Source organism: Pinus tabuliformis, chromosome Q (genome assembly GCF_031772625.1).
Source record: "Pinus tabuliformis cultivar Carrire ecotype Pingquan chromosome Q, CPIR1, whole genome shotgun sequence".
Classification (NCBI taxonomy): Eukaryota; Viridiplantae; Streptophyta; class Pinopsida; order Pinales; family Pinaceae; genus Pinus; species Pinus tabuliformis.
Genome location: NC_142296.1, coordinates 1,141,466,747 through 1,141,494,003, shown reverse-complemented (window position 1 = coordinate 1,141,494,003; position 27,257 = coordinate 1,141,466,747). Strand labels below are relative to the sequence as shown.

Here is a 27,257-nt window from a genome sequence, read left to right as displayed (position 1 = left end):
ATATAAACTATAATAATATTTACTGATTATAATAATTTTTGTGCTGCAAAAGCTTTTATTATACTTACTATTGAGGAACCATAGTTGTCGGTTCTAAATGTCTATAGTAAATATAAAAACACAGATTTACAGTACCATGAAAATGGTTTTAGAAATTTAAAATTTGAAATAATAATTTTTATTAATAATATATAAATAATGATAATAATTTTTTATTCTTTTCCATCTGATCATTCAACGTGTTTTTTAAAGGAAAGACAAAGGAACTTTGTGAATATAAGAGCTATCGCTGAAATAATTCTAGTGAATTTTTTTCCAAATAAATATTGGATATTCTTAATTAGACACTATCCATTAAAGTGAGCAGTGTTTTTTCAATTTAATTAAACAATAAAAATAAAGCTATAAAGTATAAAAAGTTTATTGAATTGAGGCTTCTGTGATCCATCATATTGACTGGTTTGAAAAGCGTTCACAAACTAAAGCTCTGGTGATTTATGCCCAAAAATCTCTTCTAAACCTAAAAAGTTTTCCATTTTTTTTGAAAAGTAACTTTAAATCTAGCACAGCACATCCCACGTGAAAAGCATCCACTGGTGGTTGTTACCGCATCTCAAAAGTAACTCGCCGCATCTCAAAAGTAACTCGCATGTTTAAAGTTGCTAGAAGTGTTGATTCGCTTGGGCAAATGTACGCTGCGTTTGGAAATGGAGAGTCAGTTCGGAATTTTATTTTGGGCAGAGTGGCGGTGGAATATGGCTTTTGCTTTAATATTTCAATCATTCAACCTTTTTTTGTCACGCGGAGATGGGCATACGATTCTGGTTCTCAGTTTACGTATAAAATGCCCACAGAGCTCTCGGAAAAACCCAGATGCTCACTGCACTCATCTTCAATGTGCAGCCGTAGGTAGTGATAATTTAGTTAGTATTGTGATTTTTGTTTTATTTTGTTGATAGATAGAAGTGAGACAGGTTGATTTAAGAAATCAAGATGGTGTCGAACAAGCCCAAGTCGAAGCAGGCGCAGGCGATCGGAATCGATCTGGGAACCACGTACAGCTGCGTAGCTGTATGGCAACATGATCGAGTGGAGATCATCGCAAACGATCAGGGCAATCGCACCACTCCTTCCTATGTTGCTTTCACTGACACTGAACGCCTCATTGGCGAGGCCGCCAAAAATCAAGCCGCCATGAATCCCACAAATACAGTCTACGGTAACCATCTCCCTATTACACTCTTCCGTTTGAAGATATCGTGATCTCCCTGTTACAGTCTTCTGTTTGAAGATATCATCTGTGTTTCGTTAGAGCTATAGCAAAAGCCAACTACTGGCAGATTGAAGGAGCCAAAAAGCATTGAAATCTTAACTTTTTGGTGCTTCAAATTAGCTCAGATTAAAACAAATTTATTATTTTGTTTATATTATTAATATATTTTCTTAGCTTTTTCATATACTCACATCATCCCAGTTTTTCAATATCATCACATCATCATGGTTTTTATGTTTAAATTTTATAAGAGTTATGGATCTGAATTATTTTAGGGAAATTAAGGAGTTAATGATGGAAGTTATTTTAGGATTTAAAAAAAATTTGAAATTATTATTATTTATTTATTTTAAAATTTATTTATTAGGATTGTTTTTTTGGAAAAATTTCAAATTTTAATTTTTAATTTTTATTTATTTTAAAAATTTATTTATTTATTATAAAACTAGGTGGTTAATTAGATTGATTATTATGATAGATATTTTTTCCAGATTAAGATTTTTCATACATTTTTTATTTATTTCTTATTCAGTGACAAATTTAGAAAGTGTATAATTAATATTTTAATAGTGAAGTAGTCAAGTAGGTATTGATGATGATTTATGGATGTGTCAATCATGTGTTTGTCTTACGTTAAGGGTGAACCTTTCACCCATTTTTAACGGCTTGAAGTTTACTGAAGATATGAAGAGTGCTAAACCTTTATAAATAGAGAATGGTGTTAAAAATTATTTTTTAATAAATGAGACTTAGAAATATATTAAAGAATGGAAATAAATTATTAATGAATTAAATAATTAACTAATAAATTTGATTTAAATGATAAAAAAAAATTTAATTGAAAAAGTTAAATAGGAGGAATATATATATATCTATATATATGATGATGATAATGATTAACTTCCACTAAGACCAATGTGGACTTCAAGAAAAGAGATCTTGTTTCTGTGATCAAGGAGCACGAAAAGAAGCATTCCAAGATCACTATAGTTGAGCTTACTTAATAAGTCAATAAGATTGGAGATGTGGCTCATGATAGGGAATTGAGAACGGATGTGGGTAAGAGTTGGACAGTTTAAAAGGAAGTCCTTTTCATCTTCCACCTTCTTAGTATCACAAATATGAAGGAAGTCCTTTTCATCTCCCACTTTCTTAGTATCACAAATATGAGAGATTCTATCGTCCCTAGGGAGTCTTGGGAATAGACTATCAGGCAGATTCACTCTGAAACTCACGAGAGTTAGTTCTAATCCTAGCGATGTTCATTTTCTTCTTAGTGCTAGTCAACATAAAGAGATAATTCTGGTTATCAAGAGTGGGGTTGATCACCTCCTTATGGTACCTTAGCTTCCTTTTACCCTCTAGCATCCCACGTCTTGTCTTTAAAACTGGAGGTAATAGTATCTTTGATACTATTCTTGTTTCCCATGATGATTTCCTCCTTAATCCCCCAAAAGTTGAGTGAAGTCTGAGCATCCCAATGCTACCAGTTGGTGGGGGTTTTGACTAAAGTTAGAAGCAATTTTTGGGAGCCTCCTAGATTCCATATTGTGAAGCTTCTTCTTATACATCAAATATCTAAAAATAGCCGCACTTTCAATGGGGGACATGCCAGCGTTGATCAAACGGATAGGATATGAAATATTTCCCTTGATCTTGATGTTATAGCCTATGAATTGCTTTTGGATCATCTCAATCTTTCTCCACGACTCCCTAGATATATTGTACCCCCAAACTTCACATCCGTATAAGATAACAAGGTTCACGAGAGTCTCAAAGAGGAACCTTTTTTTACTCTAAATGTATAAATAACAGGGTTGACCAGAGTCTCAAAGAGAAACCTTTTTTTACTTGATTACTAAGGCTTCAATTATTTTCACCAATACAATAATATAAAATTCAAATTTCAATATATCATTAAAAAATTATATATAGATAATTTCTATTTTTAATTTCCAACTCAATTTTTAATTTTCCTTATTAACTCTACACATACATGTATTTATTGAATATTTTTATTTTTGTTTTTATAAGCTTTTAATTCACTTTAACATCTTTTTTTTAATTGTTTTTAAGATGCTCAAGATTTGTAAACATAAAATAAATATAGTTTTTTTTGAATGTGACGAATTACAATTATTCTCAAATGTATAGTAAACTTTTTTTTATACTATAATATTAATTAAACTTATTATAGATGTGGATTCTATGAAGAAACTTTCTCTAAATAACAATTATCACATATGAAAATATCATATCTGATTTATTTATTTATTTTTTTAATTTAACTACTATAACTTAAAATATTTAATAAAACTTTCCATATTTATTAAATTTTTTAATATTTAATAATTTTAAAATTAATATATATAAATAAATAAATGTAAAATTAATAATGACAATTATTAACATTTACTAAAATTATTAAGAATCTTTAAAGTTTATAAAAACTTTAAAAATCTCAAACATGTTAATATTTCAATTAATATAGATTAATATTTTTATTATAAGTAAAATTATTGTTTATAGTATAAAATATTTTTTAATAAATTATAGAAATTTTATTTTTAATAAAGATTCATTAAATTTTAATAAATTATATTACAATTAAATTATAAATATTAATTAGGAATTCATTATTTTAAGTCTATAAAGGTAGTAATTTATTATTAATATGGTAGTAATTCATTATTAATATTATAAAGTATTTTTTTTGTATTTAGCTTTCTTTCTGGATAATGAACTATATTTGTTAGTTCGAAATAAAATATTATGTGAAAAATAGAATTCAAAGTTAATAAAATTCAAGGTTAATGTCTACTTAAATCAAAAACAAATTCTAAATTATTTATTTTAAACGCCAAGTATTATTTCTTTAAGACAATTTCTATTAAAATGCATCCTATTTTCTACATTCGCCGAGGACATACAAAATGTATTGATTACTTCTTTTGAAAAGATGAACATCCGAGACTAGAGATATTTGCTTGCACTGGGTTATGGTGGTTCTACTGTACACTCATAATTATGTTAATGACTGAACAGATGCAAAGCGGTTGATCGGCAGGAAGTTCAGCGATGCAATCGTGCAGGCAGACATGAAAATGTGGCCATTCAAGGTGGTTGCTGGACAAGGCGATAAACCCTTCATCGTAGTGGAATATAAAGGAGAACAAAAGAAATTCGCCCCAGAAGAGATTTCGTCCATGGTGTTAACCAAGATGAAGGAAACCGCGGAAACTTACATGGGAAGAACAGTGAAGGACGCAGTCGTGACAGTTCCCGCATACTTCAACGATTCTCAGAGACAGGCCACGAAGGACGCGGGAGCCATTGCTGGACTAAACGTGATGAGAATCATCAACGAACCAACGGCGGCGGCAATAGCGTACGGGCTGGACGATAAGAACAACACAGGGGGGTCCTTCAGAGAAAAGAACATACTGATATTCGATCTGGGCGGGGGAACTTTCGACGTATCGATCTTGGCCGTGGCAGGTATGGATTTTTTTTGAAAGGTTTAAATATTAAGCGAGTATTAGAGGGTATTTGTATTAAATGTAATGATATTTTAATGTTTACAGAAAAGATAATGTCAAGAAACCGATGCTAATATATTTTCATAATTTTCTTTGATGCTTTTGACTGCATCACATTCCAAAATGAAATGTTTTTCCACTTCCAATAAACTAGACTTGCAAAATGTTTTTCCAATTCCACTATCCTAGAGTTGCAAAATATACACACTCGTTCTTCCCGAACTTCTTTAGGCTTTTTACACCATCGTGCTTCACACAGAAGTTGATGCTAGTTGGTTTTTAAGCTCAATTAAGAGCCTTTGTCCTCGAACTCTTTTTCTTGTAGATCACAAGTATGGTTGAATTTCTCAATGTAGTACTTCTTCTTTCTACCCAACTCTTTTCTTCATCCCAGTTTACAAAACTTCTCCCTAACAAAATTCTTTAACTCTTTGCTATTTGTGGGACATGCATTGAGGTAGATATTCCATTTTTGCATCCATGTGTAGTTTTGTTTCATCCATGCTTTCTTTCTTTCACTCATGTCTTAATTGAAAATAACATTAGGCCATCTACGGACTCCCATTTGCTCAATTTTTTTAGTTATTGCTCAATGTTTTTAGTTCTCTTCTGAGCTGCACCATAGCAATTGCTTCGATAAGAGTTGCTCCTGTTTCACTCAACATTATCTCATAAGGTACAAAACTTTTTATTTTGAATTTGCTCATGATCAAAAGTTTTTGGATTTTCTCAATTTGTTTCCATTTTGAGAGGGGGTGTTGCTAGCACACAATTCACACCCATATAGAATCACTGGACAATTCACACCCACACCCATATACAATCACTGGACAATTCACACCCATATAGCATCAGTGGAGAAACTAGAGTCCAAAAAACACTTTAATCGTTTTCCAATCCCATAACTTTGCCTCTCTACATCTGGTTTGAAGAGCATATAATGTTTTCCACCCTCCTGCAGTGCTCCCAATTAAGTTTGTTGATGAAATCAATCCTGAGGTACTTATACTCATTTACTTCTTTAAGAATGTAATTAAGTTTGTTGATGAAATCAATCCTGAGGTACTTGTACTCATATACTTCTTTAAGAATGTTGCTTTTAAAAAGAACATATGCTCACTCTGCTTCTTTTTATTAGAGAAAATCATTATTTTGGTCTTGCTAGTATTGACTTGCATCCCAACTGCTCTACAAAATGGCTCAAGGGCATATAGGTGCATTTGCAATCCATGAGAGGATTTATAAATCAATACAAGATCATCAACATATAAAAGAAGCTTAAAAAGCCATAAATATAAAATGTGATAAACATTTAATTAAAAATATGAAATGATATTTTAAGGTCCACGAGGCTAAAAATAGTCTATGAGTCCATTAGAACCCTCTTTTTAGCTTTTTGCAATTCAATCATTTTTCTATTGAAATTGATGATTAGCTAACCCAACCTTCTAACATTCCCCTCCCTAAAAAGTCAATGCCAACAAATTGATATTAATATATATTTGATTATTAAAATTGCTAAATTCTTGGCCATGTTAAATAATTATTCATATATAAACTGCTTAAATTTTCACTAAATTATTATTATTATTTTTTCGTAATTTTTTTAAACAAAACCGATTATTATTTTTTCGTAATTTTTTTAAACAAAACCGATTAAATAAATTTAGCTCTAAACTTTTTAGATTTGACCCCTAAAATTTTCCTGGTTTTTCCGTGTGCCAGGCGGGCTGTTCGAGGTGAAGGCCACGGCAGGGGACACTCATCTGGGCGGAGAGGATTTCGACAACAGAATGGTGAATCACTTGGCGCAGGAATTCAAGAGGAGACACAGGAAGGACATCACCAGCAACGCCAGGGCACTGAGGCGCCTCAAGACGGCGTGCGAAAGGGCGAAGAGGACTCTGTCCACGACCACGCAGACGACCATAGAAATCGATTCGCTGCACGATGGAATAGACTTCTATGCCAAGATGACCAGAGCCAGATTCGAGGAGCTGAACATGGACCTGTTCAAGAAATGCATGGAACCTGTTGAGAAATGCCTCAGGGACGCCAAGATAGATAAATCCAGGATAAGCGACGTGGTGCTGGTGGGAGGATCCACAAGAATTCCCAAAGTCCACAAGCTTTTGCAGGACTTTTTCAATGGGAAGGAGCTTTGCCAGAGCATTAATCCAGACGAAGCTGTTGCCTATGGTGCTGCAGTACAGGCTGCAATTCTGAGTGGAGAAACCAATGAGAAAGTGCAGGATGTTTTGCTGCTGGATGTGGCACCTTTGAGTTTAGGGCTGGAGACTGCAGGAGGAATAATGACTGTTCTAATCCCTCGTAACACTACAATTCCATGTAAAAAAGAACAGGTTTTTACTACTTATGCAGACAACCAGAATTCAGTTCTGATTCAGGTCTATGAAGGTGAAAGGGCCCGGTCCAAGGACAACAATCTTCTTGGCAAGTTTGTGCTCTCTGGAATCCCTCCTGCACCAAGAGGGGTTCCTCAAATCAATGTCTGTTTTGATATTGATGCCAATGGGATTCTGAATGTCAGTGCAGAGGACAAGACTGCAGGAATCAAGAACAAGATCACCATAACCAATGACAAGGGTAGACTGAGCAAGGCAGAGATTGAGAGAATGGTGCAAGATGCAGAAAAGTACAAGCAAGAAGATGAGGATGTGAAAAAGAGGTCTGATGCTAGGAATACATTGGAGAATTATGCTTATAACATGAGGAACACTGTCAAGGATGAGAGGTTCGGTAAGAAGCTTAGCTCTTCTGACAAGGGGAAGATTGAGAAGGCCATCCAAGGTGCCATAGATTGGATGGAGAAAAATCAGCTTGCAGAGGTTGATGAATATGAGGACAAATTGAAGGAGCTTGAACGCCTCTGTAATCCCATCATCTCTAAGGTTTATGGAAATTCTGGTAATTATAACAGCAACCCTGATGGGCCAACGGTTGAAGAGGTTGATTAGGGTTTTACAAAAGTAACGTTGATCTGAGATGCTCTGCTCCAGGGTATTACTGGTTTATGACTAGTTGTCTGAGTACAGTACGTCTCTGCTGTGTCAAGATATAGTGATATAGTAAACATGACTGTATGTTATATTACATAGTTTTACATGCTGTAAACTTTGCTCAAATAGATTTAGAACCTTAAATAATTATATATATTTATAATGTTGCCTTTGTGACTTGTGATGGAGTAATTTGTAGGTAATTTTTTATTATTTACTGTGAAGAAAGTTTTGGTTTACGGGTAGTAAGCCAGTGAAATATATTTTTGACATTTTTAAGCGAATTTATTTTTAAACAATTTACAGAGTCGAATTTACTTTAAATAGTAAGAGTTCTGTCTGAAATTTCAAGCTTAAGATTATTAAATGATTTTTATTTAAAGATAATTAAATTTATATAATTATTTAAATAAAGATAATTAAATTTATATAATTCTGATAGTTATTTAGAATTATTTTATGATTTTTATTTAAAGATAATTAAATTTATATAATTATTTAAATAAAGATAGTTAAATTTATATAATTTTGTTAGTTATTTAGAATTATTTTATGTTTTTGAGATGTAATCAATGTAGATCTATCTTAATTCTGGATCTACCAAGCTTTCAAAGGGATCAAATATTTTTGTACTCTAAAGGAGGTTTGCATTTCAAGAGATTTTATATATTTTTGCATTCTAAAGGAGATTTGCACTTCAAGAGGTTTGCTATCTTTACTTTCATGGATGTTAAAAATAATTGCTTTCTTCTTTCTTTCTTTCGGCTCTTGGTAGACATGAAGTTAAGATGGATCTATGCTGGTTTATATAAACAAATATGGTTGTTAGTTTTTAGTTTTACCATAAATACATAAACACATTAAAAAAAAGATAATCAAGTTAAGTGTTATTTATTCCAACTTTGAAGTCGATTATACACTATTGTGCACTCTTGGCATGATTACTTAGCATCATAAACCTAACTCTCCACATGTATATGCTCTATACATGTGTGTGAACATTATGATGTGTCCATGTAGTGTTTGTACAACTCTTGCTAGTGGAAATCATGTTACTTCACTTGAGGCTTGGATTCATTAAAACTCAAATAACTTATGTGTACTTTACATCTAAAAGTAACTTTTCTCTCTTCTCCCTCACTCTCTCTCATTCTCTCTCTGAAGTCCTCTCTATATTCCTCTCCCCCCTTTCTATCCCACCTCCCTCTATCCCCCCAATCTCTTTCTCTTTGTCTCTTCCCTTCTTCCCCTCTCCCTTTCCTCTCTTTCTCTCTCTCTTCCCTCCTCTCTTTCCTCATCTCCTCCTTGTCACTCCCTCTCTCCAACTTTGTCTCTCATGTCTTTGTTCTTCCCTCCTCCTCTATTCCCCTTCAACTCCATTTCTCCCCCCCTCTCCATGATTCAAAATCTTGTTATATTGTAAGTATTAAGTTTTTATGTGCTTCTTAATTAAATTTAAATATGGCTTTTTGGCATCTCGTATTGATATGTCATGATATTGTAACAATTCCTATTTACAAGTTAATAATATCATAGTAGTCATGATATTGTAACAATTCCTATTTACAAAGTAAAGTGGTGGTTGAGAAATTTGCATGGTTAAAAATCTTGCTATATTGTAAGTATTAAGTTTTTATGTGCTTATTAATTAAATTTAAATATAGATACAAAATCATTATTTTAATTTATATGGATTTTATGTTTTACATTTTACATGATATCCCACATTATACAATTTGTTTGTTTTAATTTGAATATGAAACCAAAACATTTTTTTACTATATATATTTTTCTCAACATTTAATAAATATTGACAAACTTACTTACATTACAAACATCTCTCTTATATTAAATGTCCATCTCATAATTTAAAAATAAATTTATTTATTTTTAAGAATTTAATATTTTTAAAAATAAAATTTAAATTTAGAAAATAATACTTCATTATACAATTAAATTAAATTTCAATCTCATATATATGGAGAAATAGAGGCGTTTCAAAATCCCATGTACATATCTTTATTTTTATTTTTTAAATTAAAAAAACAATATTACTTTCTTATTAAAATGTCCTAACTATTTTTATATTAAATTCCAATTTTAAAAAATTTATAATATTTTATTTTTATTTTTTAAATTAAAAAAACAATATTACTTTCTTATTAAAATGTCCTAACTATTTTTATATTAAATTCCAATTTTAAAAAATTTATAATATTTTCTTAATCTTTCATTGACACTACAAAAATTTAGGTGCCAAATCAAATTATTTTTTCAGGTCCATATATCAAAACTAGTTGTAACGGACACTAGCAATCATCATTCCATATCTATAAATAAAATAATTGTACCAATGAATTTATCCCATTTGAAAATAGAATTGTGAGGTATATGTAAATTTTCTACCTATTTCTTTATTATTGGGGTTTTCAACCTGGTTGATTATTAGAATTTTCTTCAGGAGGTCCTTAGTTTTGGAGGAGAGTATGGTTTTTTGGGCTACTCTATAATTACCATATTTTGATACTAAAAAATCATGTATGTTGTCGAGATGTTTGTTGGGGTTTATTTTTAAATCTACTATTTTTTGACACTAAAATTATACATATTTTTAAGATGTTTGTTTGGGTTCATTTTTCAAATTTATCTGGATATTTTTGGCACACATTAGTTTTAAAGATATTATGATTACTCAACAATTAAATTTAATTTTAAAGATATTATGATTACTCAACAACTAAATTTAGATGATGTAGATGATTAGCCTGCATAAACTCAATGAACATCAAAATTAGAGAAGGAAAATAATGCTGGACTAGAAATGCATATTGAAAAATCAAATGCTTTCTTAAAAATAAATAAAGGAAAAAAACAATTAAAGTTTCCCTTTATTTAGTGAGCTAATAATAAATGATATATATATATATATATATATAAAATACAAAACTAAATATGAAATTACACATCCTTACCAATATTATAATTGCAATTAATTATATTAATATTTTTTTTGTATAGTTATTAGATGTAAATGAATTAAAGACCAATATCAATTATATAGTTCTATAGCAATTGATGAAAGATGGTTGATAGGAACCATAAAAAGCCATGAAAGGAAAATAAATCTAACAAAATAAATTTTTGTATAGTTATTGGATGTAAATGAGTTGAAAGACCAGTATAAATTGTAATTATGCCAATATGCATTTTATAGTGGAGTTTTTCGTGGTAATACTGTTGAGATTTTTCGTCTTTCACAACTGGCACGAATCTCAACAATGTTGCCTTTACCGGTGCTAGGAAAAATCAAGCATTCAATGCCTTATTACATGCGCGATTTCCCTTGTGCCGAAATTTAGCCAGAATGCTCCCCGACGCCGGCTTGAGCCTCCTCCGCCAGCACCCGCCACACTTCCTCCGCCCAAAAAAGCGATCGGTAGTCGTCGTCATTGGTGAAGAGCATAGCGGGCACGAGACCTCTGGTGCCGGTCCTGATTGCGATGTCGAAAAAGTTCACAATTCTAGTATTGGGGTCGCCGATTTTCGTCTGCATGATCTCTTCCAGATACGCCAGTGTGTGCCCCGCGACGATGCCTTGCATCCCCCCGCCATCGATGCTCAGAATGCGGACCTTTCAGCTTGAGTTGATGTGCACATTGCGTATTGTCATAGGGGATGTGGGATTTATATCCGCCATCGATGCTCAGAATGTGGACCTTTCAGCTTGAGTTGATGTGCACATTGCGTATTGTCATAGCGGATGTGGGATTTATATGGAGGTAGGCTATGAATGGTTTGGTGGAATCTGGAAACCATCGGAAAGTAAGATCTCCGGTGCAGACTGACCAAATCTTCTGCGACCTGCCTGGAAACTCAGAAGCGCCAATGTGTTCTTCAAACTTCTCTTCTACATTTTCTAGTTTCATCGGAGATTCTCTGACATATCATTTGACTACTGATGTAGAATGTTGTACATCATTTATGGATTTATTTACATCATTAATAGAAACTTGAACAATATTGAACTATTCTTTTACTTCTGTAGATTTGGCTACATTCATCTCTAGCCCTGTTACAACTGTGTTAGTCCAGTTTAGCTGTTCGCTAGCTTTTTGTATTCTGCCATCAATGCCTAAAGCATTGTCATCTTTTAATACTAGTGGAATGGCTTTAGCAGAACTCTGGCCTTCTCCTAGGACTATTCCTTTGTAAGGAGGGAATGTGGTTGGAGTTTCAACCTTGTCACCATTTAATGCTGACCAGGAGTGTTTGGATGATGTAGTTGCAGTGGAATCAGTCATCATGATTATTTCTGACTGTTTCTTCTGCATCCATGAATAGAATGAAATCCAGGTATTGGTGTCTTCCATGAACTGTTTCCATTCTTGAGACAGTCTAATCTTATCTTCAATTGAATGACTTAGACCAAATTCTTCAGCCTTTGGATGAGTAAATATATCCCAATTTAGCATAGCCTTCATCCATTGAGCACCAATTTTGTGCTTTGGACATCCATCCATTAAAGTAAAGAATTTCTGCATTTCCATGACTGCAGGCTTCTTACAGTCATTTGGTATTTTGCCAAATCTTGAATCTGGAATTAAGCCATTGGCTTGCTCTAAGTATCCTAGCCCATATCTAGGCTTTGCTGGCCTCATGGTGCTAAAGATAGCTGTTAACCTCGGATCTTCATTTTCTAAAGTGGTTGTTTCATGCATCATTAGAATATGCTCAAACTCATGGGGAAATGGTATGTCTGAACATTTAGGGTTTGGACAAGGATTTACAGAAGTAGAAGGTGGAGCTTCTCCTGTCCTAGGATGATGATTCTCATGCATGACCATTTCAGCAAGATGGCTAAGATTTACAGAGCAATGGCATTCTGGACATTTTACTTCAAGTGAAGAAAAATTTACTATCTGTGCAAACTCAAATAATGAAATATGTTTACAAGAATTTGAACTGGAGCTAGAGCAAGCTGTATCTACAAGCTCAGGATTTCTGTACAATGGTGAACTTCTGCACATTTGATCTATTCTTCGCCTATCAATAGTTGATCTTCGAGGGAAGGAAAGAATAGCAGAAGAGGGTTCTTCTCTAATATCAGCAGAAGTAATTTTCTTTATGGCAGGAGGCTTGGGATTGGATACCACCCAATGTTCTGGGAAAGTAAGATCTTCCCATCTTATAGTTTGGTGTTCAATCTTTTGATTTCGAGAATCTGTTAACACCACTACACTTGCTTTTGACTCTTTGCTGGGGGCATGTAAGACTGCAGGATAGAGGGTGTTTGTATGACAGAAGCAACCTCTGGTTTGTATGGCAATATTGTGTCTCTTTTTGGCCATGTCAAATCCAGTTGTCTGGATTTGCAGCTGAAGAATACTTTCAATTGTTTCATCAAAAACATATACAGAGAAATTAGGATAACAATCGAAATAGACAGGGCCATTGGACAGAGGAGCTACAATCCCACCTATCAATGAGTCAGTGTATTTGTTATGGGTCAAATCTCGAATAGTGGCTAAGACAAATGTATTTAGACCCTGATGCGTTAAAGCATGTATCCCAATACGTATACAACCCAAATGAAGGTACTGAGTTTTTAGTCTTTTTGCCTCGGCCTGAAGTTGTTTAGAATTTAGAAGAGGAATGGATTGGACACAATCGAAGTTTTCTTGAATTTGGCTTATAGATTCCTTAATAGAAATTCTAGTTGCAGCTTTTAAATGAAAAGCAGACAGGTCTGAGTAGACTTCAGATGCATTTATTCTAGGTAGCTACCATCTAGCAGAGGGTTGTGTTTCCTCATATTCTAACTCAGCAGAATTTAAAACTCGACTAGATGCAGATGCGAACATATCCCTGAGGGGATTTTCTTGAACAAATGATTCTGTTTCTTCTATATCTCAGAAAGAAATTGATTTTCTGAAAGGATCCATTTTCAATATAGAGTGTTTTCTGAGTACTAACCTGAACCAAACGCTTTGGCTCGGATACCAATTTCTCGTAGGGGCTTCGATGAAGCTTGCAACAACAACACAACTGCTAGGCCTTGCTGAGTCTCTTCTCTACTTTTGCCACTTACTCTGACTTACACGAACCCATACATGAACCCATACACGAACCTACTAGCACATTTCTCGCTCTGTCGACCTTCTTCCACGGCTTCCTCGCCTTACTCGGTCTGGCGTCCCTTCTGTGCGTTGGCGAACCTCTAGCGAACTTCTGGCGAACCTCAATACAGAGTAACTCAAGTAGATACTATCTCAACAGATCATTTATAATGCACAAGTACTCAGATGCGGAATCAAGATAACACTCTTTTATATTAATTCAGAAATGGATTACAATCTGTTCAATCCTGAGATAGACTGTGTTCGCTTTTACCAGAATTTTGCTACTCAACAAGGAGATAGCATACTGGAGGCTACCTGGCGAGATCATAGACTCAGTCTTTGAATACCAACACAAACTCAACAATCTCTCTAAAGATCTGGCCACTTTAGGTTCTCACCTGTGCCGGACACACAGATGCACAGGCTTCTCAGATCACCTAAGACTTTGAGATTTCTTTGTGATGCAAGCAGATCAGACCGAAGTCCGTAGTTGCAGAGCAGGAAAATCGCTCTCGAATCTAGACTCTACACACTCCAAACTATCCAACCCCGAATGCCTCGAATGAACCTTACTCCTTTCTTATATAGGAAAAGGAGGGGACAAGCATCTGACCATTGGGCAGACAAACTGTGTACATAATATTCTGTCAGTGCATGAGATGTGGCTCAAAGCACACCAAAAGTCGGAGAAGTCCTCCGAGTCTCATCACTTAAGAATCTACGTACTTAGGTACTTAAAATAAAAGCTTTCTTTTTACAAAGTGGATGCTTTTGGACAATAAAGCCCACGAGAAAACCGGTCACAAATAGTCTTTGTGACTAGACATCATAATTACAGTGTGGAAGCTTTTAAGGATAAGCCCATGAGAACCATTTATGAAATGGGGCCACCAAGAGGAGTGATACCTGGAAAACAGATCCTAGGATATATGAGACCATCCCATGCTTTAGTATAAATTCGTCGGACGATCATGGGTTTATTGAGTACATATTGATGTTTTATTTTAGTCATAACTAGCCATTCATCATGCCTAGCCATGAATTGTTGTAAAGTTGCATGGTCAGGATATTGAAATAAATCTCTGACCTTTTTACATGGTATATGGAAACATTCTACAATATTTCTTTCACGACATTTTTCACACTGCATTTGGAAGTAACTTTCATAGAAAACTGGATCAATTGCAGTTCTATTTACTCCATAATCTTTCCACCAGTCTCTTAACCATTCTGATTGTTGATTTATTTTCATGCTTCCTGTGGATCCCAATTTAAGCTTTGTATAATGAGTTTCATCTTTTCCATCGACATTTAAAATGTCTCACCATAATTTTTTATATCCAGAAAAATTATAAATGGCATCAGGAAAGATGAGATTTGGGTCATTTCTTGACCAAAGTGCAACGTTATTTCTCATGATTTGCCAATTTGTATTTCTGGTTCTATTAATCGAGAAAAATCTATGAAAGATTTTTCTTCTGTTTCCTCCTTCTGACCATATCATTGCAATATCGTGAAAAGCATACTGTAATGCTTCTTCAGCTTTGTGTGCTGCAGCCATACTGCTGTCCTACACCATATCATTTCTTGACCAAAGTGCAACGTTATTTCTCATGATTTGCCAATTTGTATTTCTGGTTCTATTAATCGAGAAAAATCTATGAAAGATTTTTCTTCTGTTTCCTCCTTCTGACCATATCATTGCAATGTCATGGAAAGCATACTGTAATGCTTCTTCAGCTTGGTGTGCTGCAGCCATACTGCTGTTGTACACCATATCATGTATCCACCGATTTCCTTTCGGAAATACTCTTCTTTCAGGAACAAGATGTAGGATGTCAGTGTGAGGCTGTAAGTCTGCATCTAAAACCTTTGTATTTCTGAGCTGCCATGTAGGTTTCCAATTATTTTTATATTCATCCCAACTTTGATCTTCATTGATTGTTCTCAATACTTCTTGTTGCTGAGCTGGGTCCCATTCTGTTACAATGATCATCACATGTTCTTGATGCTGGTTCTGAATATGTTCTCTGCTGAGAAAGTCTGGCAAACAATTTTCATCTCCTTTTATATGCTCAACTTCAAAATCGAAGTTAGCAAAGAGAGCTTGCCATCTTGCGAATTTTGCTTCTCCTGGCTTTTTGATGTCTTTGGTTAAGACTTTTTTGAGAGCTGATGCATCTGTTCTGAGGAGAAATGGCTTATTGACAAGATGTATTTCAAATTTATCTATACAATTCCATGCTGCCTTAACTTCTTTTTCTATAGTAGAATAATTTTTCTCAGCAGGATTCCATGTGCCTGAAACAAATTGTACAATTTGTTCTTCACCATTCTTCTTTTGCTTCAGGATTCCTCCCCATCCAATATTGTTGGCATCAGATTCAACAATCTTATATGCCTCATCATCATAAATGTGCAAAATGGGAAGAGATTTCACCTTGGCTTTTATATTTTTGACTGCTCTGGTATGTGCTTCAGTCCAAGGTTCTTGATTTTTCCGAAGACGCCGATTCAACAAACTTCTATCTTTAGCACAACCTTTATAGAAGTTGCTAACATAATTTAAGCATCTAAGGAATCTTTGGAGCTGCGTCTTATCTGTAATAATATCTGGAAATTTACTAGAAAATTCCAGAGCATGTTTTTGCAGAGAGATCTGGCCATTAAAAATTGTATGGCCAAGAAACTTAATTGAAGTTTGAAAGACTTCAATTTTCTTTTTGCTAAGAACAAGACCATTCCTTTTGATGGTATTTATAAAAATCTGTATGTGCCGAAAATGGTCCTGGACATTCTTTGAAAATATAAGAATATCATCAATATATACAATTAACCAATCAAAGAAGGGTTTAAAAATGGAATCCATCACCTTTTGAAATTTAGATGGTGCATGTTTGAGACCAAAAGGCATCACATTCCACTCATAGTGCCCTGCTGGCACACTGAAAGCAGTCTTGAATTTATCTTTTTCTGAGATTGCAACTTGCCAAAACCCTGACTTTAGATCAAACTTGGAGAATACTTTAGCACCTGCAATTCTGCTGATAAGATCTCCTTTATGAGGGATTGGGTAGGTGTTGTTAGCTAAAACAAAGTTCAAAGGTTTATAATTTATTACCAATCTTGGGATTCCTCTGACTTGTTCAACCCTTTTATTTACATAGAACCCATAACAATTCCAAGGGCTATCAGATTCTCTGATTAGCTTTTTCTCTAGTAGTCTCTGTACCTCCTTTTCACAGAGATCACGGTACTCTTTATTCATTGGTATGGCTTTGCTTTTGCAAGGCCTTCCTGTATATTCTGCCTTGTATGGCAGTTCCACTGAAAATTGCTTTCGATGCTAGAAAGCATTTGGCTCTTCAGCACAACATTCTTCTTCAATCTGCTTTTTAATTGCAACAATCTTCTTCTGGTTGTCTGGATGTTTTAGCTGTTGTGAAACTTGAATAGTGGATTTTAGATCTTTAAGATCTAGCAATTTTGACTCAGCTTTATCCAACTCCTTCATGGCTTGTACCATTGTTGAGACTCTGGGATTTGAGATGTAAGGCATCTCGATCCTTTTAGGAATGCCACTGGAAGTTGGAAGTGTAATGAAATATCCGCCTCTATTTTTCTTCAACCTGATTGACCCATGAGGCTCTACTGCTGCTAGAAAGATATTACCTAAAATGCAGTCTACTGGGATGTCACCGACTGCAAATTTCAACTTTATACAATGATTTTCAAAACAAATTGAAGCCTTGGGGACTTCATAGTTAAGTGTTTTGCTGCCCAAACCAATCACTTTTCTTTGTGCAGACATCCAATACTTAGCTGGTATTACTTTGGTGCTTAGGATATTGACATCTGCTCCTGAATCAATGAGAGCAGTTAGACAAAACATTTCTCCTTGAATGCATATGTTTACCTGCACATGGTGTTGTTGATACTCTATTGCAAGTATCCTCATTTCTTGAAAACCCGCAGAAGGATCCTTTTTGCCTTCAAATATCTGAATATTTGATCCATGGAATTCTGGTGGATCATATTCTTCAAATGGATCTGCTGCAATATTTTGTTTTCCCTTTTCTAACCTTTCAACCTGAATTTTTAATGCAAAAATTTCAGATTTAAGGTTATGAATTTCTTTACTTACCTCCCCCAAGGTAAGTGCACGAACCTTGTCTTGCTGTTTTTTCCTTTGAAAGGATTTTGCATTGCATTCAAATGAGGCATCAATGAAGAGGGGCTTCTTTGAAGCTCCTTTACTGTGGCTGGAAGATTTAAGCTAGTATCAGGGCCCCTACGAGAAATTGTGGTATCAGAGCCAAAGCATTTGGTTTAGGTTAGTACTCAGAAAACACTCTATATTGAAAATGGAGCCTTTTAGAAAATCTATTTCTTTTCGAGATATAGAAGAAAGAGAATCATCTGTTCAAGAAAATCCCCTCAGGGATATGTTCACATCCGCATCCAGTCGAGTTTTAAATTCTGCTGAGTTAGAATATGAGGAAACATAGCCCTCTATTATGTAGGAATTTACAGGGTAAGTTCCTCAGACAGAACACCAAAGGACACCGCTCACAACCAGATCGCAGATCAATACACCAGTATTTTTGACGTGGTTAAAACCCTCAAAGAGGGAAACAGTCCACGGCCTGAGCCAACGCGGCCACTTCAGGCAATTTATTAATAAAAGAATGAAAATTTACATAAGCTTCTCTCATAGACGGATTACCCTACAAATGACCCTCCATGCGCTTTAAATAGAAATCATGGACCAATCGGGTGTCAAGCCACAGATCAAGTGTCAGTAATACCGAGGAGAGAATGAACCGTCAGATCACTACATATCGTGACCGTCGGATTGTAAGTTACAAAATGTACAAGGTAAAGAAACACACTTTACCTAACTCTATACCTAACTCTATACTAGACCAAGTTGTACTTAACTATTTCCTATGTGTCGGAATATCCTAACATCCCCCCTTAAGAACAACTTGGGATAGGATTGAAGGATTTACAAATATGACACAATAGGAGAAGGAAGGAGGCACTAGAGCCTATCCCCCCTTAGTGACAACTTCCTGAACTCCAACCATAAATCAAAGTTTAGTGAACTTCACCTCTGTGAGAGCCTTTGTAAAGATGTCTGGAACTTGATCATCTGTTGAACAATATTGCACTTCAAGAACATGGTCATGAATGAGCTTTCTGATGAAGTGCATGTGCAGTTCAATGTGTTTGCTGCGCTGATTTTGGACTGGATCTTTGCATAGCTGAATGGCACTTTGATTATCACACTAAAGTGTAGTTGAATGTTGCTGCTGAAAGCCAAACTCTGACAGGATTTGATGAAGCCACAAGGTTTCCTTACTAGCTTCTACGGCACCACGATATTCTACTTCTGCTGAAGAAAGAGAAATGGCACCTTGTTTCTTGCAAGCCCATGTAATAGGTCCTGAACCAAGGGTGAACACATAACCTGCAGTAGACTTCCGATCATCAGGGTCACCAGCCCAATCGGAATCAGTGAAACCAACCAATAGAGGAGATGCTTCGGCACTGTAATGAATCCCAAACTGAACTGTACCTTGAACATAACGAAGTATTATTTTAGCTGCTTTCCAATGACTTTCACGTGGGTTTTGCATAAACCGAGCAACAAGGCCAACAACAAAGGAAAGGTCAGGACGAGTATGGGTTAGATACAAAAGTTTTCCTACAAGTTGACGGTATAAGGTAGCATCAACTTCAGGAGAAGTACAAGTGACTGAAAGTTTGACTCCAGACTGGAAGGGAGAAGGGGCTGGCTTACAGTCTTCCATGTGAAAATGGCGTAGAATATCACAGGCATACTTGGACTGGGAAAGGGAAATACCCTCCTTGGATTGCAAGACTTGAAGACCGAGAAAATAATGTAAGTGTCCTAAGTCTGTCATTTCAAATTTCTTTTTAAGGCTGGACTTCACATGGTTTATAAGGTTGGGATCACTACCGGTAAGGATAAGATCATCAACATAAAGAACAAGAATGATAAGAGACTTGCCCACTTTCTTGGTGTAGACAGTATTGTCAGAATGACACCTAGAAAAGCCAGATTCTAAAAGAAAGCTATCCATTTTGGCATACCAAGCTCAAGGAGCTTGCTTGAGACCATAAAGGGATTTCTTAAGCCGACATACAAGGCTGGAGTCTGTTTTTATGAAGCCAATGGGTTGTTCCATGTATATTTCTTCATGCAAGTCCCCATGCAAGAAGGCAGATTTAACATCCATCTGATGGAATTCCCATTTGAATGAGGCAGCAAGGGAAAAAACAAGGCGGATAGAGTTCATTTTGGCAACATGGGAGAAGGTTTCAGTGTATTCAATGCCTTCAACCTGTGAAAAACCTTTAGCAACAAGACGAGCTTTATGTTTATCAACTTTCCCATCTGGTCCATACTTGGTTCTGTAAACCCATTTGCATCTAACAAGTTTTCGTCCCTTTGGTAGAGGAACAAGATCCCATGTATCATTTGCCAATAATGAATGATATTCTTCATTCATAGCTGCTTCCCAATCTGGATGGCTTGAAGCTTCTGTAAAGGTGTCAGGATCATAATTTACTGGAGCTTGAGCCAATAAAGAAGAGGCTCTGTCAAACTGAGAACGTGTGCATCACTGATCTGTAGGATCACCGACAAGATCACCTGCTGCATCTCGAGTAGCACGAACCCATTTTGGAAGCTGAGGAGCTGAAGGAGGATCCTGAGATGGTGGGGGAGGATTGTCATCCTCACTTTCATCATCTGAAGAAGAAATGTTTTCAAAAGTAGAAGAGATAGGGAGAGGTGGCACATCCGCCGGACTAGGCTCGCAGGCCGATATATTTTCATCAAATTTTACATCTCTTCTAATGATAACATTTTTGGACTTAAATGGAATAAGTCTATAGCCTTTGACATCTTCAGAATATCCAACAAAAGTACATTTTTCACTCTTAGGTTCTAAAGCTTTATGCTTTTCATCTGGAATATGGGCCCACGCTTCACTTCCAAAAACACGAAAGTGACTTACATCTGGTTTGATTGAGCTCCATGCTTCTTCTGGAGTGATATTCTTTAAAGCCTTAGTAGGAGTGCGATTTATTATGTAATTTGCACAGTTAATTGCTTCTGCCCAAAAACTAAGACCAAGTCCTTTAGATTGTAGCATACAATTAGCCATTTCCTTTAAGGTGCGATTCTTCCTTTCAGCTACACCATTTTGTTGTTGAGTATATGGAACAGTATGTGGCATTTGAATTCCATTATCAGTGCAAAAGTTGATGAATGTGTTTTTAACATATTCTTCGCCATTATCAAATCTTAGCTTAAGAATTTGATGTCCAGATTGTTTTTCAACAAAGGCCTTGAAGGCCAAAAATGTGTTAAATACTTCACTCTTGAGTTTTAAGAAGTATACCCAAGTGTGTCTGGAGAAATCATCAATGAAACTTAAGAAATACTTGCAGCCAGAGAATGAAACAACTGGAAGTGGACCACATAAATCACAATGCACAAGCTGTAAAGGGGCTGAGGCGTGCCAAGAGGCACGTTTTTCAAAACTGTCCCAATGATGTTTTCCGAGTACACATTCGGAACAAACACCATCTCTGCAGGATACCATAGGAAGACCTGTCACCATATTTTCTTTACATAGATGCTGAAGGGAGCGATAGTTTAAGTGACCAAATCGCTCATGCCAAAGTTTTCTCACTTCATCGTTATGAGCAACAAATACTGAGGGAAGATTTGATGACCCAAAGTTGTGAAACTTACACAACCTTGTAGAATCATCAGCAATGCCAGTAGCTAGAATCTGTTTAGGATCTCTTAGGTCCTTGATTACAACATCATGAGGTGAAAATTCAACGATTTTACCTTCACCTGAATGAGTTATCTGATATACAGATAGAAGGTTGCAGGATAAGGTTGGAACGCATAATACATCATTAAATTGACCATTGTCTAGATGAACAGTTTCAGTCCCTACAACATTAAGAGATCTATCATCACCAACATATATATTTTTGGTGTTACAATCATTTAAAGAAGAAAACATGGCTTTGTTTTTGGCCATGTGATAAGAAGCTCCAGAATCAATGAGCCACTCATGAGAATGAGAAGAAGAAGATACATCTAATGCATAACCAGACTGAGATGATTGACAACCACATGCAGAAAGTGCCATTCCTGAAGATGAAGTTGAAGTTGAAGAATGCTCCAAATGGATGTTATGTTTCTTCATCGCTGCTTCCAAGGCTTCCATCTTCTTAAAGCATTTGGATTCTAAGTGGCCATCTCGATTACAAAAGTTGCAATGTCTATCAGTCTTCTTCCATTTGTTTTTAATGTCAGCTACCTAGAATAAATGCATCTGAAGTCTACTCAGACCTGTTTGCTTTTCATTTAAAAGCTACAACTAGAATTTCTAAATCGAAATAGACAGGGCCATTGGACAGAGGAGCTACAATCCCACCTATCAATGAGTCAGTGTATTTGTTATGGGTTAAATCTTGAACAGTGGCTAAGACAAATGTATTTAAACCCTGATGTGTTAAAGCATGTATCCCAATATGTATAAAAACCAAATGAAGGTACTTAATTTTTAGTCTTTTTGCCTCAGCCTGAAGTTGTTTAGAATTTAGAAGAGGAATGGATTGGACACAATCGAAGTTTTCTTGAATTTGGCTTATAGATTCCTTAATATAAATTCTAGTTGCAACTTTTAAATGAAAAGCAGATAGGTCTGAGTAGACTTCAGATGCATTTATTCTAGGTAGTTGCCATCTAGCAGAGGGTTGTGTTTCCTCATATTCTAACTCAGCGGAATTTAAAACTCGACTGGATGCGGATGCGAACATATCGCTGAGGGGATTTTCTTGAACAAATGATTCTCTTTCTTCTATATCTCGGAAAGAAATAGATTTTCTGAAAGGCTCCATTTTCAATATAGAGTGTTTTCTGAGTACTAGCCTGAACCAAAAGCTTTGGCTCTGATACCAATTTCTCTGTATATGTTTTCGATGAAACAATTTAAAGTATTCTTCAGCTACAAATCCAGACAACTGGATTTGACATGGCCAAAAAGAGACACAATATTGCCATACAAACCAAAGGATGCTTCCGTCATGCAAACACCCTCTATCCTGCAGTCTTACATGCCCCAGCAAAGAGTCAAAAACAAGTGTAGTGGTGTTAACAGATTCTCGAAATCAAAATATTGAACACCAAACTATGAGATGGGAAGATCTTACTTTCCCAGAACATTGGGTGGTATCCAATCCCAAGCCTCTTGCCATAAAGAAAATTAGTTCTGCTGATATTAAAGAAGATTCCTCTTCTGCTATTCTTTCCTTCCCTTGAAGATCAACTATTGATAGGCAAAGAATAGATCAAATGTGCAGAAGTTCACCATTGTACATAAATCCTGAGCTTGTAGATACAACTTGCTCTAGCTCCAGTTCAAATTCTTGTAAACATATTTCATTATTTGAGTTTGCACAGATAGTAAATTTTTCTTCACTTGAAGTAAAATGTCCATAATGCCATTTCTATATAAATATTAGGCATCTTGCCGAAATGGTCATGCATGAGAATCATCATCCTAGGACAGGAGAAGCTCCACCTTCTACTTCTGTAAATCCTTGTCCAAACCCTAAATGTTCAGACATACCATTTCCCCATGAGTCTGAGCATATTCTGATGATGCATGAAATAACCACTTTAGAAAATGAAGATCCGAGGTTAACAACTATCTTTAGCACCATGAGGCCAGCAAAGCCTAGATATGGGCTAGGATACTTAGAGCAAGCCAATGGCTTAATTCCAGATTCAAGATTTGGAAAAATACCAGATCATTGTAAGAAGCCTGCAGTCATGGAAATGCAGAAATTCTTTACCTTAATGGATGGATGTCCAAAGCACAAGATTGGTGCTAAATGGATGAAGGCTATGCTCAATTGGGACATATTTACCCATCCAAAGGCTGAAGAATTTGGTCTAAGTCATTCTGTTGAAGATAAGATCAGACTGTCTCAAGAATGGAAACAGTTCATGGAAGACACCAATACCTGGATTTCATTCTATGGATGCATAAGAAACAATCAGAAATAATCATGATGACTGATTCCATTGCAACTACATCATCCAAACACTTCTGGTCAGCATTAAATGGCGACAAGGTTGAAACTCCAAACACATTCCCTCCTTACAAAGGAATAGTCCTAGGAGAAGGCCAGAGTTCTGCTAAAGCCATTCCACTAGTATTAAAAGATGATAATGCTTTAGGCATTGATGGTAGAATACAAAAAGCTAGCGAACAGCTAAACTGGACTAACACAGCTGTAATAGGGCTAGAGATGAATGTAGCCAAATCTGCAGAAGTAAAAGAACAATTCAATACTGTTCAAGTTTCTATTAATGATGTAAATAAATCCATAAATGATGTACAATATTCTACATCAGTAGTCAGAGGATATGTCAGAGAATCCCTGATGAAACTAGAAAATGTAGAAGAAAAGTTTGTAGAACACATTGGTTCTACTTCAGGAAAATTACATGAACTGGTAGAAAGAGTTGATAAAATGTCTCTATCAAAAGAAGATAAACCAGTTCCATCCTCCTTTATGCACAAAAGGAGTATAAAAATACAAGATCCTGTCAAACCTGTTGACAGATTTCCCCATTTATTCCTAAAGAAGTTGTAGATAAAACTGAAGCCTCTAGCTCAGAGGATCACATCTCATTGGCATCTCTGTTCAAAGAAGAAGAAAAGGAAGCAGAAGTACTTCCTATCTATGAGCCTTTAGAAAGCCAATACAATAAATATTCAGCTCCAGATCTAAGAGGCAAAGGAAAACTTCCTGATTCTTATACATTTCTTCCAGATTCTCACAAGGAATGGAAAATTGACATTCTTAGTGTTGGGCAAATCCGACAGATGGTGGACATGATGTTCACTGAATATAAGCTAATGTGCCTAAGAGGAAAATAGAAGCCTGTAAGACCATAATCTAGTGCTTCATCAGAACTTTTCCTAGGTGGTGGGAGACTGAGTCTTCACTAGATCTAGTAGTTAAGATGGAAGAACAATTGCTCAAAGATGAACAAGGAAATATCATACACAATTTTGATGGGATTGTTCAGAATAACATGATTGGAGCATTGACCTCCATGATTGTAGAGCACTGGTGTGGATCAGAAGCAGAGATGGCTGATAAACATGAAGTCATCTTAATGAATTTAAAGTGCAATAAAATGTCCCAATTTGAAGATTTCCATCGAGACTGGATGCAACGCATTTATGAGGTAAAAGATTCAAAGAATCTTCTCTGGAAGCAGGTATATCTAGCAGCCTTACCTTCAAGGTTTGTTGATTACATTCGCCTGCAAGAAATTTTTCAAATGCCATTTGAATCTTACACATGGGGACAAATTTATTCTCATATAACAAAAGCTTTGGTTGGCTTATGTACTAGCTCAAAAGTTAACAAATCTCTTGAGAAATTGTCTAAACTCCCAGATAGTAAGTCTATTTGCAGCAAATATGGATTATCTATTGATGACCCATTAGTCAGAAGAAGAAAGATCAAGAGAAGAGCCAAAAAGGAAAAGAAGACAACCAAGTTTCACTACAATAAAAGAGGCCAACCTTCCAAGCCTAAGAAACAACAAAGAAAGGGATATTACAGGTATGTCCCTAAGACCCACTACTACAAGCCATCAGATATTCACTTGCATAGTGCTAAGAAAGAACAGTGGAATAAGCTAACATGCTAGCTTTGTGGTAAAACTGGACACACTACAAATAGATGTCCAGTAGGAGAAGAGTCCAAGAAAAATAGAGGTACAAAGTCTCAACCTCTATCACAGAAAAAGCCTGTAAAAACATAAAAAAAAGAGACCCCAATGTTTTGCATGAGGTGCGGGTCTAGAACTCATAAAATAGATCACTGTCTGAATGTGGTAATCAGAGATCATCCTCAAATTCAACAACAACAATTACTTTATTCTTCTGCTGAATATTCTAGTTCCAGTTCTGTTTATACATCAGAAGAAGAATATGAAGAATTGAATCTTCACACCCAGGCTTGTAATTGCTCAGATTCTGAAGAATGTCAATGTAATATTTTAAATACAGATTCTGACTCTTTTGATGATTCTTCTGATGATGAACCAGAAGACAAGCCGCAAAAAGAAAAAGTATTAATGGCCGCGATAGAAGAGGATGAAATGAAAATCCTGTCACAAATAAGAGCAATGGAAGATGGCGAGATGAAAACTCATCTTACTGAAGCATTCATGGACCAGCTTAAATCTTCCAGCCACAGTAAAGGAGCTTCAAAGAAGCCCCTCTTCATTGATGCCTCATTTGAACGCAACGCAAAATCCTTTCAAAGGAAAAAACAACAAGACAAGGTTCGTGCACTTACCTTGGGGGAGGTAAGTAAAGAAATTCATAACCTTAAATATGAAATTTCTGCATTAAAAATTTAGGTTGAAAGGTTAGAAAAGGGAAAACAAAATATTGCAGCAGATCCATTTGAAGAATATGATCCACCAAAATTCCATGGATCAAATATTTAGATATTTGAAAGCAAAAGGATCCTTCCGCGGGTTTTCAAGAAATGAGGATACTTGAAATAGAGTATCAACAACACCATGTGTAGGTAAACATATGCATTCAAGGAGAAATGTTTTCTCTAACTGCTCTCATTGATTCAGGAGCAGATGTCAATTTCCTAAGCACTAAAGTAATACCAACTAAGTATTGGATGTCTGCACAAAGAAAAGTGATTGGTTTGGGCAACAAAACACTTAACTATGAAGTCCCAAAAGCTTCAATTTGTTTTGAAAATCATTGTATAAAGTTGAAATTTGTAATCGCTGACATCCTAATAGACTGCATTTAGGTAATATCTTTCTAGCAGTAGTAGAGCCTCATGGGTCAATCAGATTGAAGAAATACAGAGGTGGATATTTCATTACACTTCCAACTTCCAGTGGCATTCCTAAAAGGATCGAGATGCCTTACATCTCAAATCCTAGAGTCTCAACAATGGTACAAGCCATGAAGGAGTTGGATAAAGCTGACTCAAAATTGCTAGATCTTAAAGATCTAAAATCCACTATTCAAGTTTCACAACAGCTAAAACATCCAGACAACTAGAAGAAGATTGCTGCAATCAAAAAGCAGATTGAAGAAGAATGTTGTGCTGAAGAGCCAAATGCTTTCTGGCATCGAAAGCAATTTTTAGTGGAACTGCCATACAAGGCAGAATATACAGGAAA

General features: G+C 35.5%; 1 protein-coding gene across 1 annotated transcript; it reads left to right on the top strand.

Moving 5' to 3' along the window:
- The first annotated feature begins 877 nt into the window (after positions 1–877).
- LOC149223602 (heat shock cognate 70 kDa protein-like) lies at positions 878–7,940 on the top strand. The gene is made up of 3 exons (XM_089385887.1): positions 878–1,219; positions 4,319–4,771; positions 6,538–7,940. Exons 1-3 carry the CDS (start codon positions 994–996, stop codon positions 7,788–7,790), a joined length of 1,932 nt encoding a protein of 643 aa, XP_089242013.1. The 5' UTR covers positions 878–993; the 3' UTR covers positions 7,791–7,940.
- Positions 7,941–27,257: the final 19,317 nt, after the last annotated feature.

Bases quoted from the DNA above. Each gene is read 5' to 3' on its own strand.
- LOC149223602 (XM_089385887.1), top strand. From the start codon at position 994: ATGGTGTCGAACAAGCCCAAGTCGAAGCAGGCGCAGGCGATCGGAATC. The intron at 1,220-4,318 runs GTAACCATCTCC...ATGACTGAACAG, and splicing joins TCCCACAAATACAGTCTACG to ATGCAAAGCGGTTGATCGGC. The intron at 4,772-6,537 runs GTATGGATTTTT...TCCGTGTGCCAG, and splicing joins ATCGATCTTGGCCGTGGCAG to GCGGGCTGTTCGAGGTGAAG.